The sequence below is a fragment of the Somniosus microcephalus genome, chromosome 12 (genome assembly GCF_052327205.1).
Source record: "Somniosus microcephalus isolate GS21.2 chromosome 12, FLI_Smic_1.0, whole genome shotgun sequence".
NCBI classification, from domain to species: domain Eukaryota; kingdom Metazoa; phylum Chordata; class Chondrichthyes; order Squaliformes; family Somniosidae; genus Somniosus; species Somniosus microcephalus.
Genome location: NC_140998.1, coordinates 211008764 through 211032785, shown reverse-complemented (window position 1 = coordinate 211032785; position 24022 = coordinate 211008764). Strand labels below are relative to the sequence as shown.

General features: G+C 52.7%; 1 protein-coding gene across 1 annotated transcript in view; it reads left to right on the top strand.

Annotated features, from left to right (window-relative positions):
• Positions 1–231: 231 nt before the first annotated feature.
• LOC147110005 (tripartite motif-containing 13-like) overlaps positions 232–24022 on the top strand; it is a 51597-nt gene continuing 27806 nt past the window's right edge. Inside the window, exons 1-6 of the mRNA XM_086003993.1 lie at positions 232–485; positions 6591–6942; positions 19133–19323; positions 20621–20716; positions 22187–22420; positions 23927–23949. Of these exons, the coding sequence (XP_085860119.1) occupies positions 474–485; positions 6591–6942; positions 19133–19323; positions 20621–20716; positions 22187–22420; positions 23927–23949 (908 nt within the window). The 5' untranslated portion in view covers positions 232–473. The remainder of the gene's footprint in view (positions 486–6590; positions 6943–19132; positions 19324–20620; positions 20717–22186; positions 22421–23926; positions 23950–24022) is intronic.

Below are 24022 nucleotides of genomic sequence, written 5' to 3'. Positions count from 1 at the left end.
GGAAGATGGTTAACGGTGGGGGATTCGGCAATGGTAATGCCACTGAATGTCAAGGGGAGGTGGTTCGACTCTCTCTTGTTGGAGATTGGGCATCGCCTGACACTTGTGGAGGAATCTACCAAGACAGAAGGAGGCCGTTTGGCCCATCATGCCTGTGCTGGCTCTTTGAATGTGCTGCCCAGTTTAGTCCCACGCCCCAGCCTTTTCCCCATAGCCCTGCAAATGAGTCCTCTTCGAGCGCCTGCCCGGTTGCCTTTTTGAAAGTTCCTGTGGAATCAGATTCCAATGTTACTTGCCCCTTATCAACAAACAGCCGATTGCTTTAATTAAGCACAGAAGTTACACTTCCTCCGTGGTGGAATGTGGCAGGGCTGTGCCTTTAAATTCTAAAAAAAAGTCCCTAAAATTTCTGGGACTGTAAACAGCAAACTGAAAGTGAAAGAGTCAGAGGAAGGAAGCACGCTCAAAGACTGATGTTTCAACGGGTAAGGCCTTGATAAATAGATTTGTTTGGTTGCAGTTGTGCGTTACGATGTGTTGTTTGTCACTTTAAGAGGTGTTCACTTGCTGGTAGTTCATAGCCCCGAAGTGGATGTTCAGTCAGTGCGGGAATGGTTTCGGCCATTAACCGAACGCTGGCGGTTGTCTGTATAAGCAAGGCTGCTGTTTCCTAGCAGAGGGGCAGACTGGAATCTGGCACTAAGCTGGCCAGCCCACAGTCGAGCAGGACGGGTGCCCGTCCTGCGAGTTCCTGCCACAGTACACCTTTAGGTGATCTGACTCGCATCTACTCCGATCTGTCTTTCTGGACTTCCTCAGCAGAGTGCTCCGCCAGCTTGTTGCCTTGTTGTGGGATACTTTGTGGGGGTACCTCCCAGGGGGAAGTGTCCAAGGCTGTATTGGTGATGGGTGTCTTACTGAGGGACTGAAGGGCGACAGGGGTTTCGGTGAGGGGACTGATGGGTGACGGGGGTTTCAGTGAGGGGACTGATGGGTGACGGGGGTTTCAGTGAGGGGACTGATGGGCGACAGGGGTTTCGGTGAGGGGACTGATGGGTGACGGGGGTTTCAGTGAGGGGACTGATGGGTGACGGGGGTTTCAGTGAGGGGACTGATGGGTGACGGGGGTTTCAGTGAGGGGACTGATGGGTGACGGGGATTTCGGTGAGGGGACTGATGGGTGACGGGGGTTTCAGTGAGGGGACTGAAGGGCGACAGGGGTTTCGGTGAGGGGACTGATGGGTGACGGGGGTTTCAGTGAGGGGACTGATGGGTGACGGGGGTTTCGGTGAGGGGACTGATGGGTGACGGGGGTTTCAGTGAGGGGACTGATGGGTGACGGGGGTTTCGGTGAGGGGTCTGATGGGTGACGGGGGTTTCAGTGAGGGGACTGATGGGTGACGGGGGTTTCGGTGAGGGGTCTGATGGGTGACGGGGGTTTCGGTGAGGGGTCTGATGGGTGAGGGGTCTGATGGGTGACGGGGGTTTCAGTGAGGGGACTGATGGGTGACGGGGGTTTCGGTGAGGAGACTGATGGGTGACGGGGGTTTCGGTGAGGGGACTGATGGGTGACGGGGGTTTCGGTGAGGGGTCTGATGGGTGACGGGGGTTTCAGTGAGGGGACTGATGGGTGACGGGGGTTTCGGTGAGGGGTCTGATGGGTGACGGGGGTTTCGGTGAGGGGTCTGATGGGTGACGGGGGTTTCGGTGAGGGGACTGATGGGTGACGGGGGTTTCGGTGAGGAGACTGATGGGTGACGGGGGTTTCGGTGAGGGGACTGATGGGTGATGGGTTTCGGTGAGGGGACTGATGGGTGACGGGGTTTCGGTGAGGTGGGTGATGGGGGTTTCGGTGAGGGGACTGATGGGTGACGGGGGTTTCGGTGAGGGGACTGATGGGTGACGGGGGTTTCGGTGAGGGGACTGATGGGTGACGGGGGTTTCGGTGAGGGGACTGATGGGTGACGGGGGTTTCGGTGAGGGGACTGATGGGTGACGGGGGTTTCGGTGAGGGGACTGATGGGTGACGGGGGTTTCGGTGAAGGGACTGATGGGTGACGGGGGTTTCGGTGAGGGGACTGATGGGTGACGGGGGTTTCGGTGAGGGGACTGATGGGTGACGGGGGTTTCAGTGAGGGGACTGATGGGTGACGGGGGTTTCAGTGAGGGGACTGATGGGTGACGGGTTTCAGTGAGGGGACTGATGGGTGACGGGGGTTTCAGTGAGGGGACTGATGGGTGACGGGGGTTTCAGTGAGGGGACTGATGGGTGATGGGGGTTTCGGTGAGGGGACTGATGGGTGACGGGGGTTTCAGTGAGGGGACTGATGGGTGACGGGGATTTCGGTGAGGGGACTGATGGGTGACGGGGATTTCGGTGAGGGGACTGATGGGTGACGGGGGTTTCGGTGAGGGGTCTGATGGTGACGGGGTTTCGGTGAGGGGTCTGATGGTGACGGGGTTTCGGTGAGGGGTCTGATTGGTGACGGGGGTTTCGGTGAGGACTGATGGTGACTTGTTTCGGTGAGGGGACTGATGGGTGACGGGGTTTCAGTGAGGGGACTGATGGGTGACGGGTTTCGGTGAGGGGACTGATGGGTGACGGGGGTTTCGGTGAGGGGACTGATGGGTGACGGGGGTTACGGTGAGGGGTCTGATGGTGACTGGTTTCGGTGAGGGGACTGATGGGTGACTTGTTTCGGTGAGGGGACTGATGGGTGACGGGGGTTTCGGTGAGGGGTCTGTTGGGAGACGGGTTTCGGTGAGGGGACTGATGGGTGACGGGGGTTTCGGTGAGGGGTCTGATTGGTGACGGGGGTTTCGGTGAGGGGACTGATGGGTGACGGGGATTTCGGTGAGGGGACTGATGGTGACTGGTTTCGGTGAGGGGACTGATGGGTGACGGGGGTTTCGGTGAGGGGACTGATGGGTGACGGGTTTCGGTGAGGGGACTGATGGTGACTGGTTTCGGTGAGGGGACTGATGGGTGACGGGTTTCGGTGAGGGGACTGATGGGTGACGGGGGTTTCGGTGAGGGGACTGATGGGTGACGGGTTTCGGTGAGGGGACTGATGGGTGACGGGTTTTGGTGAGGGGACTGATGGGAGACGGGGGTTTCGGTGAGGGGACTGATGGGTAACGGGGTTTCGGTGAGGGGACTGATGGGTGACGGGGGTTTCGGTGAGGGGACTGATGGGTAACGGGGTTTCGGTGAGGAGACTGATGGGTGACGGGGGTTTCGGTGAGGGGACTGATGGTGACGGGGTTTCGGTGAGGGGACTGATGGGTGACGGGTTTCGGTGAGGGATCTGATGGGTGACCGGTTTCAGTGAGGGGACTGATGGGTAACGGGGTTTCGGTGAGGAGACTGATGGATGATGGGGGTTTCGGTGAGGGGACTGATGGGTGACGGGTTTTCAGTGAGGGGACTGATGGGTGACGGGGGTTTCGGTGAGCGGACTGATGGTGACGGGTTTCGGTGAGGGGACTGATGGGAGACGGGGATTTCAGTGAGGGGACTGATGGGTGACGGGGGTTTCAGTGAGGGGTCTGATGGGTGACGGGTTTCGGTGAGGGGACTGATGGGTGACGGGGGTTTCGGTGAGGGGACTGATGGGTGACGGGGGTTTCGGTGAGGGGACTGATGGGTGACGGGGGTTTCGGTGAGGGGACTGATGGGTGACGGGGGTTTCGGTGAGGGGACTGATGGGTGACGGAGTTTCGGTGAGGGGACTGATGGGTGACGGGTTTTCAGTGAGGAGACTAATGGGTGATGGGTTTCGGTGAGGGGACTGATGGGTGACGGGGGTTTCGGTGAGGGGACTGATGGGTGACGGGTTTCGGTGAGGGGACTGATGGGTGACGGGGGTTTCAGTGAGGGGACTGATGGGTGACTGGTTTCGGTGAGGGGACTGACGGTGACGGGTTTCGGTGAGGGGACTGATGGGTGACGGGTTTCAGTGAGGGGACTGATGGGTGACGGGGGTTTCGGTGAGGGGTCTGATGGGTGACGGGGGTTTCAGTGAGGGGACTGATGGGTGACGGGTTTCGGTGAGGGGACTGATGGGTGACGGGCTTTCGGTGAGGGGACTGATGGGAGACGGGGGTTTCGGTGAGGGGAGTGATGGGAGACGGGGGTTTCGGTGAGGGGACTGATGGGTGATGGGGGTTTCGGTGAGGGGACTGATGGGTGACGGGTTTCGGTGAGGGGACTGATGGGTGACGGGGGTTTCGGTGAGGGGACTGATGGGTGACGGGGGTTTCAGTGAGGGGACTGATGGGTGACGGGTTTCGGTGAGGGGACTGATGGTGACGGGGGTTTCGGTGAGGGGACTGATGGGAGACGGGGGTTTCGGTGAGGGGACTGATGGGAGACGGGGGTTTCGGTGAGGGGACTGATGGGTGACGGGTTTCGGTGAGGGGACTGATGGGTGACGGGGGTTTCAGTGAGGGGACTGATGGGTGACGGGTTTCGGTGAGGAGACTGATGGGTGACGGGGGTTTCGGTGAGGGGACTGATGGGTGACGGGTTTCGGTGAGGGGACTGATGGGTGACGGGTTTCGGTGAGGGGACTGATGGGTTACGGGGGTTTCGGTGAGGGGACTGATGGGTGACGGGTTTCGGTGAGGGGACTGATGGGAGACGGGGGTTTCGGTGAGGAGACTGATGGGTGACGGGTTTCGGTGAGGGGACTGATGGGTGACGGGGATTTCGGTGAGGGGACTGATGGGTGACGGATTTCAGTGAGGGGACTGATGGGTGACGGGGGTTTCGGTGAGGGGACTGATGGTGACGGGGGTTTCGGTGAGGGGACTGATGGTGACGGGGGTTTCGGTGAGGGGACTGATGGTGACGGGGGTTTCGGTGAGGGGACTGATGGAAGTCAGGCATCTCAGTCAGGGACTGACGGGAGATTGGTGTGTTGGTGAATGACTGATGGGTATTTTAGCAACAGACTAGACGGAGGACCCCTGACCGATCTGGGCTTTCAGTGAGGTGCCCTGTGACCGAGTGCCGTATCCTCTGTCTCTGATCAGCACGGTCTGTGAATCGAACTCGGGTCCTTCACTGATCTGGGCTACTGACGGCCTTAACCAGAAGAGCCACCGGGCCCACATTTAAGAAAACATTCCTAAAATACATATCTTTCAGTCAACACCTGAAGGCGAAAAGAGGGATAAATGTTTAGCACGGGGCCCTTTCCCAGTACCGATTATAGGAAGGCAGTAGAGCCCCGCCCCCTCAACAATATATTCCCCTTCCTTCCCTTTATCGCAGCTACGTGGCTGGATAATTTGAACCGCATGGCTTTGGCAAAACTGCGGCAGATGGAGTTCAGTGTGGGGAAAGTGTGAGCCCCAAGATAGATCAGAGTATTTTCTCCCATCATTTTGCTTCTGCGACCCCCCCCCCCCCCCCCCCCACAACCCCGTGTTATAAAAATTCTACGGAGCCTCCCTGTAACATAACCCAAGTACTTTTTCTGTATAAGAATTAGTTAGACAATTAAATACATGTATTTATTATTATGAAATATGGCCTGACTTCGATGTTGCCTTGAGCTCTTTGCAAAACAAAAAAAATTCTTCTTTTATTTCCTTATTCCGCGCACATACCGAACACGGGCGAGTCTGTGGGTTCATCCAGTTGTATAGCAAAGTCGCTGCCACTCAGTTGATGACACAGCAAGTCGTCGATCCAAATTTGCCGAGTGCACAAAGATGGGCGGCTTTGTCGGCAGTGTAGATGGAAGCATAAAATTACAAAGGGATATCAACAGATTAAGTCAACGGGCAAAACTGTGGCAAATGGAATTCAGTGTAGGCAAATGTGAGGTCATCCACTTTGGACCTAAAAAGGGTAGAGTAGAGAACTTTCTAACCGGTGAAAGGCTAAAAACAGTGGAGGTCCAAAGAGACTTGGGGGGTCCAGGCACATTGATCATTAAATTATCATGAACAGGTACAGAAAATAATCGAAAAGGCTAATGGAACGCTGGCCTTTATATCGAGAGGACTAGAGTACAAGGGGGTAGAAGTTATGCTGCAGCTATACAAAACCCTGGTTAGACCACACCTGGAGCACTGGGAGCAGTTCTGGGCACCACACCTTAGGAAGGATATACTGGCCTTGGAGGGAGAGCAGCGTAGGTTTACCAGAATCACACCCGGACTCCAAGGGTTAAGTTACGAGGAGAGATTACACAAACTAGGGTTGTATTCCCTGCAATTTAGACGGTTAAGGGGCGATCTGATCGGTTTTCAAGATATTTCAAGCCATTCGGCCCCTCAAGCCTGCTCCGCCATTCAATAAGATCATGGCTGATCTTCAACCTCAACTCCACTTTCCCGCCCGCTCCCCATATCCCTAGATTCACCCAGAGTCCAAAATCTATCGATCTCAGCCTTGAATATACTCAACGACTGAGCCTCCACAGCCCTCTGGGGTAGAGAATTCCAAAAGATTCACCGCCCTCTGAGTGAAGAAATTTCTCCTCATCTCAGTCCTAAATGGACGTGCCCTTATCCTGAGACTGTGACCCCCCGAGGCGCGATATATAAATGCACGTCTGTTGTTTCTTTTCTTTCAGCACCCGCCTGCTGGTGCCCCGGCGCAAACCCCTCCGCCGTCGGGAGCGATGGCCGCCTGCCTGAGCGATGACGACGATGAACCGGCCGAGGGAAACCTGCTTGGCCAGGAGTTGCAGTGCTGCGTCTGCAGGGGGCTGTACCAGGACCCCGTGCGCCTGCCCTGCGAGCACAGCTTCTGCGGTGCCTGCATCGAGAGGGTCTTCGCGGAGGTGGGAGCGGGATCGGAGTACCGATGTCCGGTGTGCAGGGAGTCGTACCAGAGCAAGCCAGCCATGACAAAGCACCTGGCCTTGACTAGGCTAGTGGAAGCCTACAGGAAGACCAAGGATAAAGAGCGGCACGCACGGTCAGGTAGGGCGTATTTCTGTTCCTTTTTAATTGCCTCCTCTCCCCAAAGGGATTCCTTCTTCAGCCGTGGTTCAGCAGGTAGCACGCTCTCTTCGGAGTCAGAAGGTCGTGGGTTCCAGTCCCACTCCAGAGACTCGAGCACAAAAATCTAGGCTAACACTCCCAGTGCCAGTACTCAGGGAGGACCGCACTATCGCAGGGGCAGTACTGAGGGAGGACCGCACTGTCGCAGGGGCGGTACTGAGGGAGGACCGCACTGTCGGAGGGGCAGTACTGAGGGAGCGCCGCACTGTCGCAGGGGCGGTACTGAGGGAGTGCCGCACTGTCAGAGGGGCAGTACTGAGGGAGCGCCGCACTGTCGCAGGGGCGGTACTGAGGGAGTGCCGCACTGTCGGAGGGGCAGTACTGAGGGAGTGTCGGAGGGGCGGTACTGAGGGAACGCCGCACTGTCGGAGGGGCAGTACTGAGAGAGCGCCGCACTGTCGGAGGGGCAATACTGAGCGAGTGCCACACTGTCGGAGGGGCGGTACTGAGAGAGCGCCGCACTGTCAGAGGGGCAGTACTGAGGGAGCGCCGCACTGTCGGAGGGGCAGTACTGAGGGAGCGCCGCACTGTCGCAGGGGCGGTACTGAGGGAGTGCCGCACTGTCAGAGGGGCAGTACTGAGGGAGCGCCGCACTGTCGGAGGGGCAGTACTGAGGGAGCGCCGCACTGTCGGAGGGGCAGTACTGAGGGAGCGCCGCACTGTCGGAGGGGCAGTACTGAGGGAGCGCCGCACTGTCGGAGGGGCTGTACTGAGCGAGTGCCACACTGTCGGAGGGGCGGTACTGAGGGAGCGCCGCACTGTCGGAGGGGCAGTACTGAGAGAGCGCCGCACTGTCGGAGGGGCAATACTGAGCGAGTGCCACACTGTCGGAGGGGCGGTACTGAGAGAGCGCCGCACTGTCGGAGGGGCAGTACTGAGGGAGCGCCGCACTGTCGGAGGGGCAGTACTGAGGGAGCGCCGCACTGTCGGAGGTGCCGTCTTTCAGATGAGATGTTAAACCGAGTATCCATCTGTCCTCTGAGGTGGATGTAAAAGATCCCACGGCTACTATTTCGAAGAAGAACAGGGAGGGGGAGTCCTCCTCTGTGTCCTGGGGCCAATATTTATCCCTCAACCAACATCACTAAAACAGATGATCTGGGTCATTATCACATTGCTGTTTGTGGGAGCTTGCTCTGCGCAAATTGGCTGCTGCGTTTCCGACAATACAACAGTGACCACACTTCAATCCTGAGCTGGTGAAAGACGCTGTAGAAATACAAGTTCGTTCTTATTTTTTAATGATCGGTAGAAAGCGTGTGGCCGGGGGATTTTCCACATTTCCAGAATCCTGGACTGCCCTGGCGTTTCCAGGAATTGACGCTTAATCTCCTGCTGCGAGTGACTCGGGGTGAAAAACCCATTAGGGCGTTGGAAAAATTGTGTGTGGTTCTTGACGTAAGAAAACTACTAGGCACTTGGTCTAAGCGTTAAACAAAGCTTTAATCAACTGTGTTACAACATGGAAGTCTAGTTGTGTCCTTCACTAGTTCCTGTTAAGAATGTCCTGCGCAAGCTGGGCCCGTGCCCGAGTATTTATACTCTCCCTGGACAGCACCACCCGCAGGCCGCTCAGTATTATTTCATAAGTCTTTTTTTCATGAATGACTGATTCATGTCAGTTTCATTTGTTCTTCATATTCTTTCAACGCTTTTTGTTCGTCTGTCCGAAACGATATTGGAGAATGGGGAGGGCGAAATGGCCGGAGGGGGAGGTTCGGCTGGAGGCCAGAGGTGATGTGATGAAACTTCAGAGCGTGGGCAACGCATTCTTGGAGGTGGTGGTGGGGGGGGAGAGGGGGGGAAGCGCCGGGCGGGTGGAGGGCAGAGATCGGCTGTAAGAGGCATGGAGAGCCAGTACCGCACCTGTTCTGTGGGTCTGCGCTGGAGGTGCCCTACAAGCAGGTACAGTAGCACAATGTTTTCTGATGAAGGGTCCCAGACCTGAAACGTTAACTCTGTTTCTCTCTCCACGGATGCTGCCTGACCTGCTGAGTATTTCCAGCATTTTCTGTTGTTATTACAGTAGCATAATGGTTAAGTTACTGGACTAGTTAATCCAGCAAGCCTCGGACTGAACGATCAGGCGACTCGAGTTCAAGTCCCACCACGGCAGCTGGGGAATTTAAATTCAATGAATTAAGTAAATCTGGAATTAAAGAGCTAGTGCCAGTAGTGGTGACCGTGATACTTGTCCTTAAAAACCCATCTGGTTCACTAATGTCCTTTTAAGGAAGGAAATCTACCGTCCTTACCTGGTCTGGCCGATATGTGACTCCCGACCCACAGCAATGTGGTTTACTATTAACTGCCCCTCTGAAATGGCTTTGCAATTTGTATTCAAGAAGGCAGCTCCCCACCACCTTCTCAAGGGCAGTTAGGGATGGGCAATAAATGCTGGCCTTGCCAGCGACGCCCACAACCTATGAATCAATAAAAAAAATAACGACTATTTATACAGCGCCTTTAACGTAGTAAAATGTCCCAAGGCGCTTCACAGGAGCGATTATCAAACAAAATTTGACACCGAGCCACAAAAGGAGATATTGGCCCAGAAATTCGGGTTGGAGGCTTCCCGCGGGTGCAAGCCTCCGACCTGCACTTACCTAGCGCGCCGGCCGTTTAGCTGTGGGCCTGCGTTTCCGATCCTGGGCCTCCTCCAACTGCCGGCGCGCAGTGCTTGCATATCTCAGGGGCGCAGTTAGTTCGAAGCGTCCCCTGGGATCACGTGGGCCATGGAGAGCTAATGGTAGCAGGGAAATGCCCATTCATAAAATTGACAGGAAGACCTGTCAAAACTATAAATACAAATCAGCCCCAAAACATCACTAAAACTTCAAATAAATTTTTTTTAAATCACATTTTTAAAATAACTATAAATTACATAAAATAACTATTTTAAACAATAATTTAAATTTAAAAAAAATTAATTACAGTTTCTAACGGGGCTAAAAATAAACTTACCTTTCTTTAAAGTATTTAAAAATAATAAACCTGTGGAAAAAATGTTTTAATTTTACTTAATTCACCACTTACCTTGCTAAAACAGGCCTTGCGCCTGCTTTTTAAAAGTGTAACTGCTGGAGACTTACCCTCCCGGAGAAACCGGCAAAAGAAACGGAAGTTCCAGGTGCACGCGCTGCCTCTCCGGCGCACGTGTTCGACCTGTGAACCCCTTCCTTTAAGGGAACGGAAGTTCCGGTTTCCCGCGCATGCGCAGTGCATGCACGAAACCGGCACTTTCGTTGGGCCTATGCGTGAGTCCCCAGCGCGTACTCACCCGTGGGGACCCAAATTTCTAGGCCATTAGGACAGATGGGTAGGTTTTAAGGAGTGTCTTAAAGGAGGAGAGAGAGGCGGTGTAAGGTGTTTGGTTTCCTCGTCCTTACAAGGGTTCTTTGACCCTGGGTTTTACAGGGTCAAAATGGTAGATGACACAAAGGTTTAGGTTCAACCCAAAACTGTTAGTTTATTAAAACCAACAAAACACAGACAAAATCCTGTTGAGATTTGGCTGAAAACTTACAATCGCCCAGACAGCCGGTCGTTACCGGTGTGGATTGGAGGCCTGGGTCGGAGATGACCTGTCCCTGTCCTCCTTTATCTGACTGCAGCTGCCTACACAGCACAAACCCCTTGTAGAGTCAACTGATACTTACAATCACCCGTCCAGCTGGTCGTGGCCGACGTCGATTGCAGGCTGGGGGCTGGAGATGACCGTCTTACCTACCTTCTTACACCTGGCAGTTGCTGTAGTCAAAGCTCGCTTCCGAGAGAGAGAGAGCGAGAGAGCTGTGGTGTGGTTCCTTTTTAAAGCTCTTCCGTCACACCTTTTCGAGTCTGGGCCTTCCCCCAACTCTTGTTTTCCAATACACACCAATAATCCAAACCACAGGATATGTACAGGGCTCGGGAGCCTACTATCAATAAGGGCAGACATCGATGACGAAGTCCAACACCGCCTTCAGTGTGCCATTGCAGCCTTCGGTCGCCTGAGGAAAAGAGTGTTTGAAGACCAGGACCTCAAACCCGGCACCAAGCTCATGGTCTACAGAGCAGCAGTGATACCCGCCCTGCTGTATCCCTCGGAGACATGGACAAAAGTAATCTGGGATGTTATGATTAAGGTTATCCACCAGGTGGTGCTGTAGCCAATGCTGCTACTAAGGTCAGAGGTTTGCTTTCTGTTAAGGTCAGAGGTTTGCTTCCTGTATAGGTCAGCACAAGGTGGAATGCCAGGATGCTGATGCAGGCTGTCTGTAAACGTGTTTCCCAGTTGTTAATAAAGTACTCATGTTAATTCTACGATATCGCCTCTTTGAGTCCTTGTTCCACTTAATGGATTTAACACATTTGGCGACGAGGCATTTTAAGGACCCTGCATAAAGAAGAAAAGTCTGCCGGGACGTTTAAACAACAAAATCATGAGCTAAAGTTAGCTACAAGCTGGAAGAGAGCATGGCTGCCACGGTAGGAACGGTTTCCGCTTTTGAGATTCAAGCACAAACCTGGGAAGAATACTGTGAAGTGTTGGGTTATTTTTTCGAAGCAAATGAAATAAATGATGCCGGAAAAAGGAAAGCCATTCTGCTTAGTTCAGTGGGAAGCCAGAACTACAGTTTGATGAGGAATCTGCTCAGTCCTGAAAAGCCTGGAGACAAATCATTTGTTGAATTAGTGGCTTTGCTAAAAGAACATTTCAACCCTAAGCCTAGTGAGATTGTACAGCAGTTCAAGTTTAATTCAAGGAACAGGAAAGGGGAAGAGCGCGTAATGGACTATGTAGCGGTGTTGCGTAAATTAGCACAAGATTGCAATTATGGGAACAACCTGAAGGAAATGCTGCGAGATAGGCTAGTTTGCGGAATTATGGACAACCGAATGCAGCGTAGATTATTATCCGAGACTGGGCTTACTTATGAAAAAACATTGGAACTTGCTCAAACCATAGAGACAGCGAACCGAGATGTAAAAGAAATACAGGGTTCAGACAGGGCTAATGCTACGCAAGTTACCGGTCAGGTTGTTGTGCACAAGTTGAATATGTGTCAGAAATCACAACGTGAGCATGTGAAGGCATGTTATAGATGCAAGGGCGATCACCTGGCGAGTGAATGCCGGTTTCTGGAGGAAAAGTGCTACAAGTGTGGGAAACAAGGACACATAAAACGAGCTTGCAGGGCGAAATCACCTGTGGAGGAATCCAAACCAAAAGGGGGAGGGCAGCAAAACCAAGGGAGAGAAGTGAAAAAACATCAGCGGGGAAGCTGAGGAAGAAGAGGACATGTTCATAATGTATAGCATGTTAGAGAACATTCCAAAAGTGGCTCCTATCACATTGCAACTGACAGTAAATGACTCTAAGGTGAACTTTGAAGTGGATACAGGGTGCGGCGTGACCATAATGAACAAGGCAGAGTACTCAAAATTGTGGAACCGTGCAAAAGTTCCAGAGTTAAAGCCTTGCTCCCTGCATCTTAAACCATATACAGGTGAACGAGTAGCGACATTAGGTACAGCTAAGGTAACTGTGCAACACAGGGACACAGTGGAACAGCTACCTGTAGTTATAGTATCGGGTACCGGACCAAACCTGTTAGGTTGGGGCTGGATAAAAGAACTTAAATTAGACTGGGGAGCAGTACATCAAATAGATGCGGGCAAACAGTTGACTTTGCAAGAAGTGTTGAGTGAACATGAGAGTGTGTTCAAGGAGGAACTTGGCACATTTAATGGCCCCCCCAGCTAAGATTTATGTAAACAAGGAGGCACCGCCATGGTTTTTTAAACAACGACCTGTGCCTTATGCCATGAAGCCAAAGGTAGAGGCTGAGCTTGACCGTCTATTGAGAGAGAACACACTGGAGCCGGTGAAATGTTCGGAATGGGCAGCTCCCATAGTACCTGGGTTAAAACCGGACAATTCAGTAAGACTCTGTGGAGACTATAAATTGACTGTCAATCGGGTGTCCAAACTAGAGCAGTATCCTATTCCCAAAACAGAGGATCTCTTTGCAAACCTGGCTGGAGGAAAGAAATTCACAAAGTTGGATATGAGTCATGCCTACTTGCAGATTACACTGAATGACGAATCAAAGAAGTATGTCACCATAAATACACACAAGGGCTTGTTTACATATAACCGCTTACCATTTGGTGTCTCATCTAGTCCAGCTATCTTCCAGAGGACAATCGAAGGTGTACTGCAAGGGATTCCACATGTTTCCATCTATCTGGATGACATTCTGGTGACGGGAAGAACCGACCAGGAGCATCTGAGCACTCTGAGAGAGGTACTACAGAGATTGGAGAGGGCAGGGTTCCGACTCAAGAGGAGTAAGTGCACTTTCCTGGGGAATGAGGCAGTGTTCCTGGGACACAGAGTGGACGCCACCGGGCTCCATCCACTCAAGGAGAAAGTACAAGCACTGCAGGACGCCCCTGCTCCTACAAATGTGGCTGAGTTAAAAGCTTACCTGGGACTGCTGAACTATTATAACAGGTTTTTACCAAACTTGTCAACTGTGTTAGCACCTCTTCACAAACTACTGCGCAAGGAGACAGAGTGGCAGTGGGGAGAGGAGCAGGGGGTTTCATTTGAACAGTCCAAGAAACTGATGCTGTCGTCGGATGTGCAGGTTCACTACAATGCAGAGAAAGACATCATTCTCTCTTGTGACACTTCACCTTACGGGGTGGGGGCAGTTCTTTCACACTGCATGGAAGATGGAACTGAAAGACCAGTAGGGTTTATGTCCTGAACTCTAACACCAGCGGAAAAAAACTATTCCCAGTTAGACAAAGAGGGGTTAGCAGTAATGTTTGGGTTACAGAGGTTCCACAAGTACATATATGGCAGGAAGTTCACCATATGCACCGATCATAAACCTCTTCTCTCTCTTTTCAACGAAATGAAAGCAGTTCCACAGATGGTGTCACCCCGGATCCAGAGGTGGGCAGTGACGTTGAGGGCATATGAGTATGTCATCGTCTGCAAGGCGGGCAAGTACCATGGGAACGCAGATGCCTTGAGCCGTCTTCCACTGCCAGGCACCCCTATCCGTGCAGCTCCAGAGGACAGAGTTTTGATGTTGGAGGACACTGACACGGCACTTGTGACTGCAGAGCAAGTAAGAACATGGACAGGTAAAGATCCAGTGCTGTCTAGAGTTCGAGAATATGTGGTGAGGGGATGGCCACAGCATCCGGAAGGGGCTGACTTCACACCCTACAGTGTCAGGAAAACAGAGCTGAGTGTGCAGGATGGTTGCGTGTTGTGGGGACCACGAGTGATTATTCCACAGCCAGCACGACAGTCTATCCTAGACCAACTACATCAGTGCCATCCTGGGGTCTCGCGTATGAAAGCCTTGGCAAGGAGTTACTTGTGGTGGCCAAAGCTAGATGAGGAGATAGAAAATCTAGTCAAGACATGCAGCACTTGTCAGGAACACCGGAAGGCACCAGCAGCGGCTCTTCTCCACCCCTAGGAGTGGCCAGATAAACCATGGAGAAGATTGCACTTAGATTATGCGGGTCCATTCATGGGGAAGATGTTCCTCATAATCATTGATGCACATTCCAAATGGATGGATGTTTATCCTGTAAATTCTGCTTCTGCCACTACTACTATAGACTGCCTGCGTCGGAGCTTCAGTAATCAAGGGCTACCGGAGATCGTGGTGAGTGACAATGCCACTTGTTTTGTGAGTACAGAGACAAAAGAGTTCTTGAGAAAAAATGGCATAGTGCAGGTGACCTCGGCTCCATATCATCCGTCCTCGAATGGACTTGCGGAGAGAGCCGTACAAACATTTAAGGAGATGATGAAAAAAAGTGCAGAAGGGAGTTTAGCAGCCAAAGTGTCACGGGTTCTGTTCAGCTACAGAATAACACCTCAATCCACCACAGGACTCTCTCCTGCTGGGATGTTATTAGGTCGTAGACTACGCTCCACTCTTGACCTTGTCCACCCAGACCTAAAAAGGAAAATGAAAAACAGACAAAACAAACAAAAAGAGAACCATGACAAAAGAACAAAGAGCCGAAGTTTTGGAGAAGGAGATGCGATCCTTACCAGGAATTTCAGTTATGGACCAAAGTGGATTCCTGGCTTCATAGACTCAGTGACAGGCCCAGTATCATACAAGGTCATGTTGGGAGATGGTAGGGTAGTATGCAGACATGTAGCTCAGATACTTCCCAGACAAGGGGAAATTGAAATGAAGGTTCCAGATGCAATGACTGAAGACAGGGTTGCCCCCAGTTATCCAAGTGCATCTGTGGTGCCACCACCAGGGACAGAGATAATTCCACAGGAACCTATCCGTCAAGAGGAAACCATCGTTGCAGAGTCAGATACTCTGAGCACTGCTCAGGAGCAGCTGGTGGCTTCACCACAAACAAGCAGGGACTTTACTGTTAGATGTTCACAAAGGACTCGCAAGCCACCAGAGAGATTGATACTGAACTGTTAGATTCGTCAAGTATGGAACATGATGAATGGAGACTCCTTAGGTGACCCTCAGGAATGGTTGTTTGTTAAGAAATTCATACTGAAATCTTAAGGGGGGAGGGATATAGTAATCTGGGATGTTATGATTAAGGTTATCCACCAGGTGGTGCTGTAGCCAATTCTGCTACTAAGGTCAGAGGTTTGCTTCCTGTATAGGTCAGCACAAGGTGGAATGCCAGGATGCTGATGCAGGCTGTCTGTAAACGTGTTTCCCAGTTGTTAATAAAGTACTCGTGTTAATTCTACGATATCGCCTCTTTGAGTCCTTGTTCCACTTAATGGATTTATCACATGGACCATGTACAGCAGGCACCTCAAAGCACTGGAGAGGTACCACCAACGCTACCTCCGTAGGATCCTGCTAATCCATTGGCAGGATAGGCGCATCAACGTCAATGTTCTTGCTCAGGCCAACATCCCCAGCATCGAAGCTTTGACCACGCTCAATCAGCTCCGATGGACGGGTCACATTGTCCGCATGCCCAGTATGAGACTCCCAAAACAAGCGCTCTACTTGGAGCTCCGACACGGCAAGAGAGCCCCAGGTGGGCAGAGGAAACGCTTCAAGGACACCCTCAAAGCCTCCTTGAAAACGTGTAACAACCCCACCAACACCTGGGAATCCCTGGCCCAAGACCGCACAAAGTGGAGGAGAAGCATCCGGGAAGGCGCTGAACACCTCGAGTCTCTTCGCCGGGAGCAAGCGGAAGCCAAGCGCAGGCAGCGCAAGGAGCGCACATCAACCCAAGCACCCCACCCACCCGCCCCTTCAACCACCGTCTGCCCCACCTGTGACATGGGGGGGAAATTCGGTATCACCTCATTTGGGCCGCCATTATTGGCCGTGCGCAGAGTTTAGCGCCTGGCGCAAATTATCGCCTCCGACCGCAAACTTGGCTTCTATCGTCCCTGGAGGTGATTGGAGCGCTAAATCAGGTGCTTCACACCTCTCAAGGCGCAAAGGCCGAGGAGCGAGGCGCTACCTCAGAGCGCTGGCGAAGCAAGGAAGGGCAAATCAAAATGAACCTGCAAAGTGCTGCTCAGTACTCAAAACTCCTTCACACAGCGTTGAATCTCTCCAGAAGTCTCTCTCTCCCTCTCTCTCGGAATGCGTGGTGCAAAAATGTCACCGACAAAAAAAGGCAGGAAGCGGTCGCCTTTAAATAGCGCTCCCCCAGTCCCTTCCCGACTACAAAACGCTCCCCTCAACCTGTCGTTGCTAGCGGCAGGCGGTAAGGCAGGGGGCGCCACTCAATATCCGGTCCGGGGCGCTCCCGGGGCGTTGCGCACTCGAATGACGTCACGATCTGCCGGCGCAGGAGATCGTGGCGGTCGTGTTTAGCGCCGCCGCAAAATGTCTAGTTAATTTCACGAGCGGCACAAACATCGCCGCGCCCGGCCTCTAGTTGCTTTGCGCCCCAATTGGCGCCCTCTTAAGGCGCTAACGGGAGGCGCAAACGACTGAATTTTTCCCCCAATGTCTTTTCCAAAGTTAAATTAAAACTCACAGGTGTGTCTGCTTCTAGGTTTAACTGTATCATGCCCTTACCACTGGGCCAAACAGGCTTCCAGCATTTTGCTATTGTACAAGGTTTTTAAACAATCTACAGCGGAGAGGTTTAGGGAGGGAATTCCAGAGCTTGAGGCCCAGGCAGCTGAAGGCACGGCCGCCAATGGTAGAGCGATGGAAATTGGGGGATGCTCTCTCTAGCCATCCCTCAGTACTGCCCCTCCGACAGTGCAGCGCTCCCTCAATCTCCTCTCTTCCATTGTTCAAGTTCCCCTGGATCAAATAGTTGGGTGCATTTTAGCCCTCACTCCCAAGTTAACTGCTAGTTGAAAGGTTCTTGGGCTCATTGCCCACTGGCCATCCCTTGGCCATGCCTGCTGCTTGTTCTCATCGGCGAGATACGAGACTCCCAAAACAAGCGCTCTGCTCGGAGCTCCGACACGGCAAGAGAGCCCCAGGTGGGCAGAGGAAACGTTTCAAGGACACCCTGAAAGCCTCCTTGAAAAGTGCAACATCCCCATCGACACCTGGGAATCCCTGGCCCCAAGACCGCACAAAGTGGAGTAGAAGCATCCGGGAAGGTGCCGAACACCTCAAGTCTCTTCGCCGGGAGCAAGCGGAAGGAGCCCACGTCAACCCAAGCACCCCACCCAACCGCCCATTCAACCACCGTCTGCCCCACCTGCGACAGAGACTGTAGGTCCCGCATTGGACTCATCAGTCACCTGAGAACTCATTTTTAATGTGGAAGCAAGTCATCCTCGGTTCCGAGGGACTGCCTAAGGAGAAGGGTTCAACTGGTTTTTCAGCTTCTTCTACAGTCTGGTTCCTAGCCAGAAATTCACTCTCCTGGGCCGTAGTCCATTTCTCCGCTGCCTCTGGATCTTGTCGTGACCTCCAACTTCACCACAGTTTTTCTGCCCACTGATCGATCCCTGCGCACCTCGGAACATAGAACAAATGAACATAGGAACAGGAGGAGGCCATTCAGCCCCTCGAGCCTGTTCCGCCACTCAGTGAGATCATGGCTGATCTGTGACCTAACCCCGTAAGAGCCTTTAAGAACATAAGAAATAGGAGCAGGAGTAGTCCGTACGGCCCCTCGAAGCCTTCTTTGCCCCATACCCCTCTGTCTTTGGTTAACAAACATCTCGGATTTAAAATTGACCATTGTCCCAGCTCACCACCTTCCACCCCTCTCATTCAAAATCCTCGTTCTCTACCACCCACGCCAAGTTTCTCACCGAGATATCTTCACTGCTTTCCTCCCCCAGCCTCTGCACTGAGCGACTTCTCGACCTCGGTGATTTCAACCTCCATCTGCGCTCATCAAGATCTCTCTCCTCCAAGTTCCCTGCCCTCCTATCCTCTCTGGGTCAAAGTCAACCCCTCAACCCCCTTGACTTCGCCATCTCACGCCGCCTCGCTGCTCCCATCGTGTCGCCCTCTGGCTCTCCATTCACCACAACATTTCTGCAGCTGCTCTGCTCCCTCACGCCCTTACCACACCCCACCTCTGATGCCCCTCATCCCGATTAAAACCTCCCTTCCCTCCCCAAACTCCTTGAACGTGTTGTCGCCTCCCAAACCCATCTTTCCCAGAACTCCGTGTTTGCAGTCCCGCAATCGGGTTTCCGCCCCTGCCACGGTACCGAAGTGGCTCTTATCAAATTCACAAATGACATCCTGTGTGACTGTGACCATGGTGTACAACCCTTTCGCTCCGTCTCGACCTGTCTGCAGCCTTTGACGGGGTTGACCTCGCCGCCCTCCTCCCAACGCCTCTCCACCGTCGTCCGGTTGCGTGGGACTGCACTCGCCTGGTTCCATTCTTATTTATCTAATCGTACCCAGAGAATCGCCTGCAAAGGGAGGGAACGGTGAGGAGTTGTGGGGGAAGCGGTGGCTTCAGGTGTGGGTAATGGTCCTTAACCAACGGTTCCTGCCCGCCATATTGGGGCCTTACTAGTCCGAGTCGCGCCCGAGAAAGGGGCCAATTGTGCGGGATGCGGCCGCTCGTTTGTCCCCGCATGGTATTTCACCGCAGTGTTGGTAGTCCTTTTTATTTTTTTCTCTCTCTCCAGGGGACGCAGAGGACCTGCACGATGCCGTTGAAAGCGCCCTGGGAGCGAAGGGCTGCCGGCTGCACCGCGCTGAAGAAGTGACTCACTTATGCTTCGAGGAGTGGGAGCTCCTGTGCCCACTGTGCGTCTCGAGTGACCGGCACCAGGGCCACACCGCCAAGCCGCTGGGGGAGGTCAGCAAAGACTGGAAGGTAAAGGGAGCTCGGCAGACTGGCCGCTGGGTCAGGAGGGTCGCCGCTGGCATCGGGAGCGCGCGGCGGGAACATTCAACAGTGGAAATAATTTACTTAACGGAGTGAATATTGGCACTGCCGCCAGGCCACTGAGGCACGTGATGTCGCTCAAGCCTGGCCCGAGTTTTGGTGCTGCAACAGTGCGCCATTACTGCTGCGAAAGTGCTGCGTCAGTGCTCTGTTCGGGCTGCATTTGTTTGGATTTAGTGCTGTGTCTGTGCTGCGTTAGTGCAGCATTTCTGCTGCATTAGTGCAGCGTTAGTGTTGCGTTAGTGCTGCGTTTCTGCTGTGTTATTGCAGCATTTCTGCTGGGTTAGTGCTGAGTTTCTGCTGCGTTAGTGCTGCGTTTCTGTTGCGTTAGTGCTGTGTTTCTGCTGCATTAGTGCAGCGTTTCTGCGGCGCTTCTGCAGTGTTGGTGCTGCGTTTCTGCTGCGTTAGTGCAGCGTTTCTGCCACGTTAATGCTGCGTTTCTGCTGCGTTAGTGCTGCGTTTCTGTTTGCGTCTTGACGTAAGAAAACTACTAGGCACTTGGCCTGAGTATTAAACAAGGCTTTAATCAACTGTTTTTCAACATGGAGGTCTAGTTCTGTCCTTCACTAGTTCCTGTTAAAGAATGTCCTGAGCAAGCTGGGCCCATGCCCGAGTATTTATACTCTCCCTGGACACCGCCACCAGCAGGCCGCCCAGTATTATTTCATAAGTCATTCCCACATGAATAACCAGATTCATGTCAGTCAAGATGACTGACCTTTGAAGACTAAAAACAACTCAGTGGAGACAGGGTGTCCAGCAGTTCAACTGCCCGTAAGACCTTTGTTATCTGGGTCGCATTCCAAGTTGTCTTTTAATCAGCGTTCAGCAGTTTGAGTGAATGATTGAGGAGGCAGCTTACACATGTTTACCTTAGGACATGTAACCCAATCCGTGAAGGTGCATGCGGGCCAAGATCCAATCAGGTTGCAGGAATGAATTGTGCATGAGGTTGCCATGTGTATTGTAATGTATAAAAATGTAGTGTTTGCTGTAACAATTTGGAGAAGTCTGGCTAGAGACAGAGCAGACTGTCTCCCCACCGGTGTAATAAAGGCGACTTGATTATCGATCTGAAAACCTTGCGTCGAGTGTTGGTTTAAAATACTCCACAACACTCTGCTGTGTAGCGCCCCTGGAGACGTTTCACTGTGGGAAAGGCGCGGTATAAATGCAAGTTGTTGCATAAACTGAAAGTCTTTCCTTTCCTTCCTGGTCTGAGCAGAATCTGGTGCCCAATATTGTCGAGAGCTTAGAGTGCAAGACCGCGCTGCTGAATGTACAGATCCTGAAGTACACGGAGCTGGAGGAAAAAGCAAAGGTCAGACGATTCTCCTTTACTTCATCTGATGTTCAAGCATTCATTTTATTCGGCGGACCTGCTGCCTTCGAGACACGGGCCCCAGGTGCTCCCAAACTTTGCGGATCCGAAAGCCCTGGGCTCGATCTCTGCCACGGTACTAGGCTTTGCGAAGTGTTGGACGTGGCGCTGTTGATCACAGTCTCTCGCCTCTGAGTCAGAAGGTCGTGGGTTCGAGCCCCCGCTCCAGACTCGAGCACAAAAAATCCAGGCCGACGCTCCCAGTGCCAGTGCTGAGGGAGCGCCGCACTGTCGGAAGGGCGGTACTGAGGGAGCGCCGCACTGTCGGAGGGGCAGTACTGAGGGAGCGCCGCACTGTCGGAGGGGCAGTATTGAGGGAGCGCCGCACTGTCGGAGGGGCAGCACTGAGGGAGCGCCGCACTGTTGGAGGGGCAGTACTACTCACTGAGCCACTGTTAATACAGAGGTTATTTCTGTCATCTCACGTTCCCGGCAAGGAAGCCACACTTTCTGCGGTCACGGGCTCGGAGATAGATCGGCTACAGCGTTGCCCTGATTCTCCGGCCCATGCACCCCATGAGTGTGGCTCCCTCCCGGGAGCACAGCATTACAGGATTAGCCCCAATAAGCACCACAGGAGATCCAGAACTCCAGTAAACCGTGACAGTAGGATAGAGTTTAACTGGGTAGAGATGAATATAGGGCTGGTGGCAGGCAAAAAGTGATGAACATAGGAACAGGAGGAGGCCATTCGGCCCCTCGAGCCCGCTCCGCCATTCAATGCGATCATGGCTGATCATCCAAATTCAGTACCCGGTCCCTGCTTTCTCCCATATCCCTTGATCCCTTTAACCGTAAGAAATTTATCCAACTCCTTCTTGAATATATTTAATGAATTGGCCTCTACTGCCTTTTGTGGTAGAGAATTCCACAGGTTCACCACTCTCTGGGTGAAGAAATTCCTCCTCATTTCTGTCCTAAATGGCTTACCCCTTATCCTTAGACTGTGACCCCTGGTTCTGGACTCCCCGACCATCGGGAACATCCTTCCTGCATCTAGTCTGTCCAGTCCTGTCAGAATTTTATAAGTTTCAATGAGATCCCCTCTCATTCTTCTAAACTCCAGCGAGTACAAGCCCACCATCTCAAACACCTCGATTAGATCACCCCTTAATCTTCTAAACTCCAGGGAACACAAGCCTAGTCTGTGCCAACCTGTCCTCGTCATTTAACCCTTTTAGAGCCAGGCCGTTCAAGGGGTGATGTCAGGAAGCACTTCCTCACACAAGGTGGTGGAAACCTGGATGGGGGGGAGCTGTCGGCTGTTTCTGGGGGAGCTGGTGAGGCCGAACCTTCCTTGCGATAAATTAATTTAAATTTGAAGCTTCACTTTGCTATGCTGTGTGGGTTTGGGGGCTGTTTAGCCCTCCAGGTCTGTCTGACTGACTGTGGTGGTTTCCACGTGTTCAGGGAGAGATCTCCGATGCCAAGGCAGGGGTGGAGTGCGAGATTGATTGCCTGATCGAGTTCCTGCAGAACGAGAAGGACCGTCTGGCGATCGACATCCAGCACGCCGGGAATGAGCACCTGGACACCATACACGGACTCCAGGCACAGGCCACGCTCAGACTGGAGGACTGCAAGAACACCATGCAGTGGGTCCAGGAGGCGTCCAGTGTTCGGGACCAGCTCGTTTTTGTCAAAGTACGATAGCCCTGAGACCACGGATTTACGTTTGTGTGTCTCTCAACTTCTGTCTGTCTGTGTGTTTCTCCTATGTGTCTGTACCCCCTTCTGTCTGTGTGTGTGTGTGTGTGTGTCTCACCTTCTGTCTGTGTGTTTCTCCTGTCTGCCTGTCTCCCCTTCTGTCTGTGTGTGTGTGTGTGTGTGTCTCACCTTCTGTCTGTCTGTGTGATCTTCCTGTCTGCCTATCTCCCCTTCTGTCTGTCTGTGTGTTTCTCCTGTGTGTCTGTACCCCCTTCTGTCTGTCTGTGTGTGTGTCTCATCTTCTGTCTGTCTGTGTGATCCTCCTGTCTGCCTATCTCCCCTTCTGTCTGTCTGTGTGTTTCTCCTGTCTGCCTGTCTCCCCTTCTGTCTGTGTGTGTGTGTGTGTTTCGCCTTCTGTCTGTCTGTGATCCTCCTGTCTCCCCTTCTGTCTGTCTGTGTGTTTCTCCTGTGTCTCTGTATCCCCTTCAGTCTGTGTGTGTGTGTCTCACCTTCTGTCTGTCTGTGTGATCCTCCTGTCTCCCCTTCTGTCTGTCTGTGTGTGTCTCTCACCTTCTGTCTATCTGTGTGATCCTCCTGTCTCCCCTTCTGTCTGTCTGTGTGTGTGTCTCTCACCTTCTGTCTGTGCGTGTGTGTCTCTCACCTTCTGTCTGTCTGTGTGATCCTCTTGTCTGCCTGTCTCCCCTTCTGTGTGTGTGTGACTCTTACCTTCTGCCTGTCTCTCCTTCCGTCTCTCTGTGTGTCTGTCTCCCCATTCTACCTCGTGTTATATTCCCACCGGGATGTTCTGTCTGTCTCTGTCCTTGTTTCATTTCAACTGTAATTAATTTTATTGATTTATTACTTACCACTAGTCTTTCATTCCCTACGATTTTTCCCTTATTCCCTATGGTAGGTTTCTCCTTCCGCCGCCCCGTTTTTCATTTATCGTTCACTCATCCAGGGAGACATCGAGATGGTGTGTGCTGACCCTTCTTAATCAGTGACAACCGTAACCGGTATCAGGAGTGTGCTGTGTGGGGAGTGGCTGACCCGAAACCAACGCAGCCCACCTTTGTGCGGCACGGTGATGGTGAATCTTTGCCACAGGTCCATCTGGGTCAGGGCTCACTTCTTCCAGTGAACACTGCCGTAGTTTAACCATTGATTAGATGGGAGGGGTGTGGTGTGCTCCTGCGTGTGTGTGCCTGTGTGAATTTATGCATACGTGTGTGAGAATGCACGTGCAGGAGTATGTGTGTGAGTGTCTATATGAGTATGATCGCGCGAGTGTGTACTTGCACGTGAGGGTGCACCTGTCGATGCCAGGGTATGTGGGACTACAAGCGTGTGAGTGTTCATGTATGTGTGTGGGAGTGAGTGCGTGAGTACATGTGAGTGAGTGTGCGCGCGTGCAGGATGGTGCATGTGCAAGTGTGAGTGAGTGTGCGTGAATGATTCCAGGTAAAAATGTTTTAACATATCCTTCTTTCTCTTCTGTTACAGGCTATGATGGATTTTATGCAGAGGTAAGAGACACACGGGGAATAACAGGGAATGGGAGAGTTACGCAGGGAATGGGAGAGTTGCGCAGGGATTGGG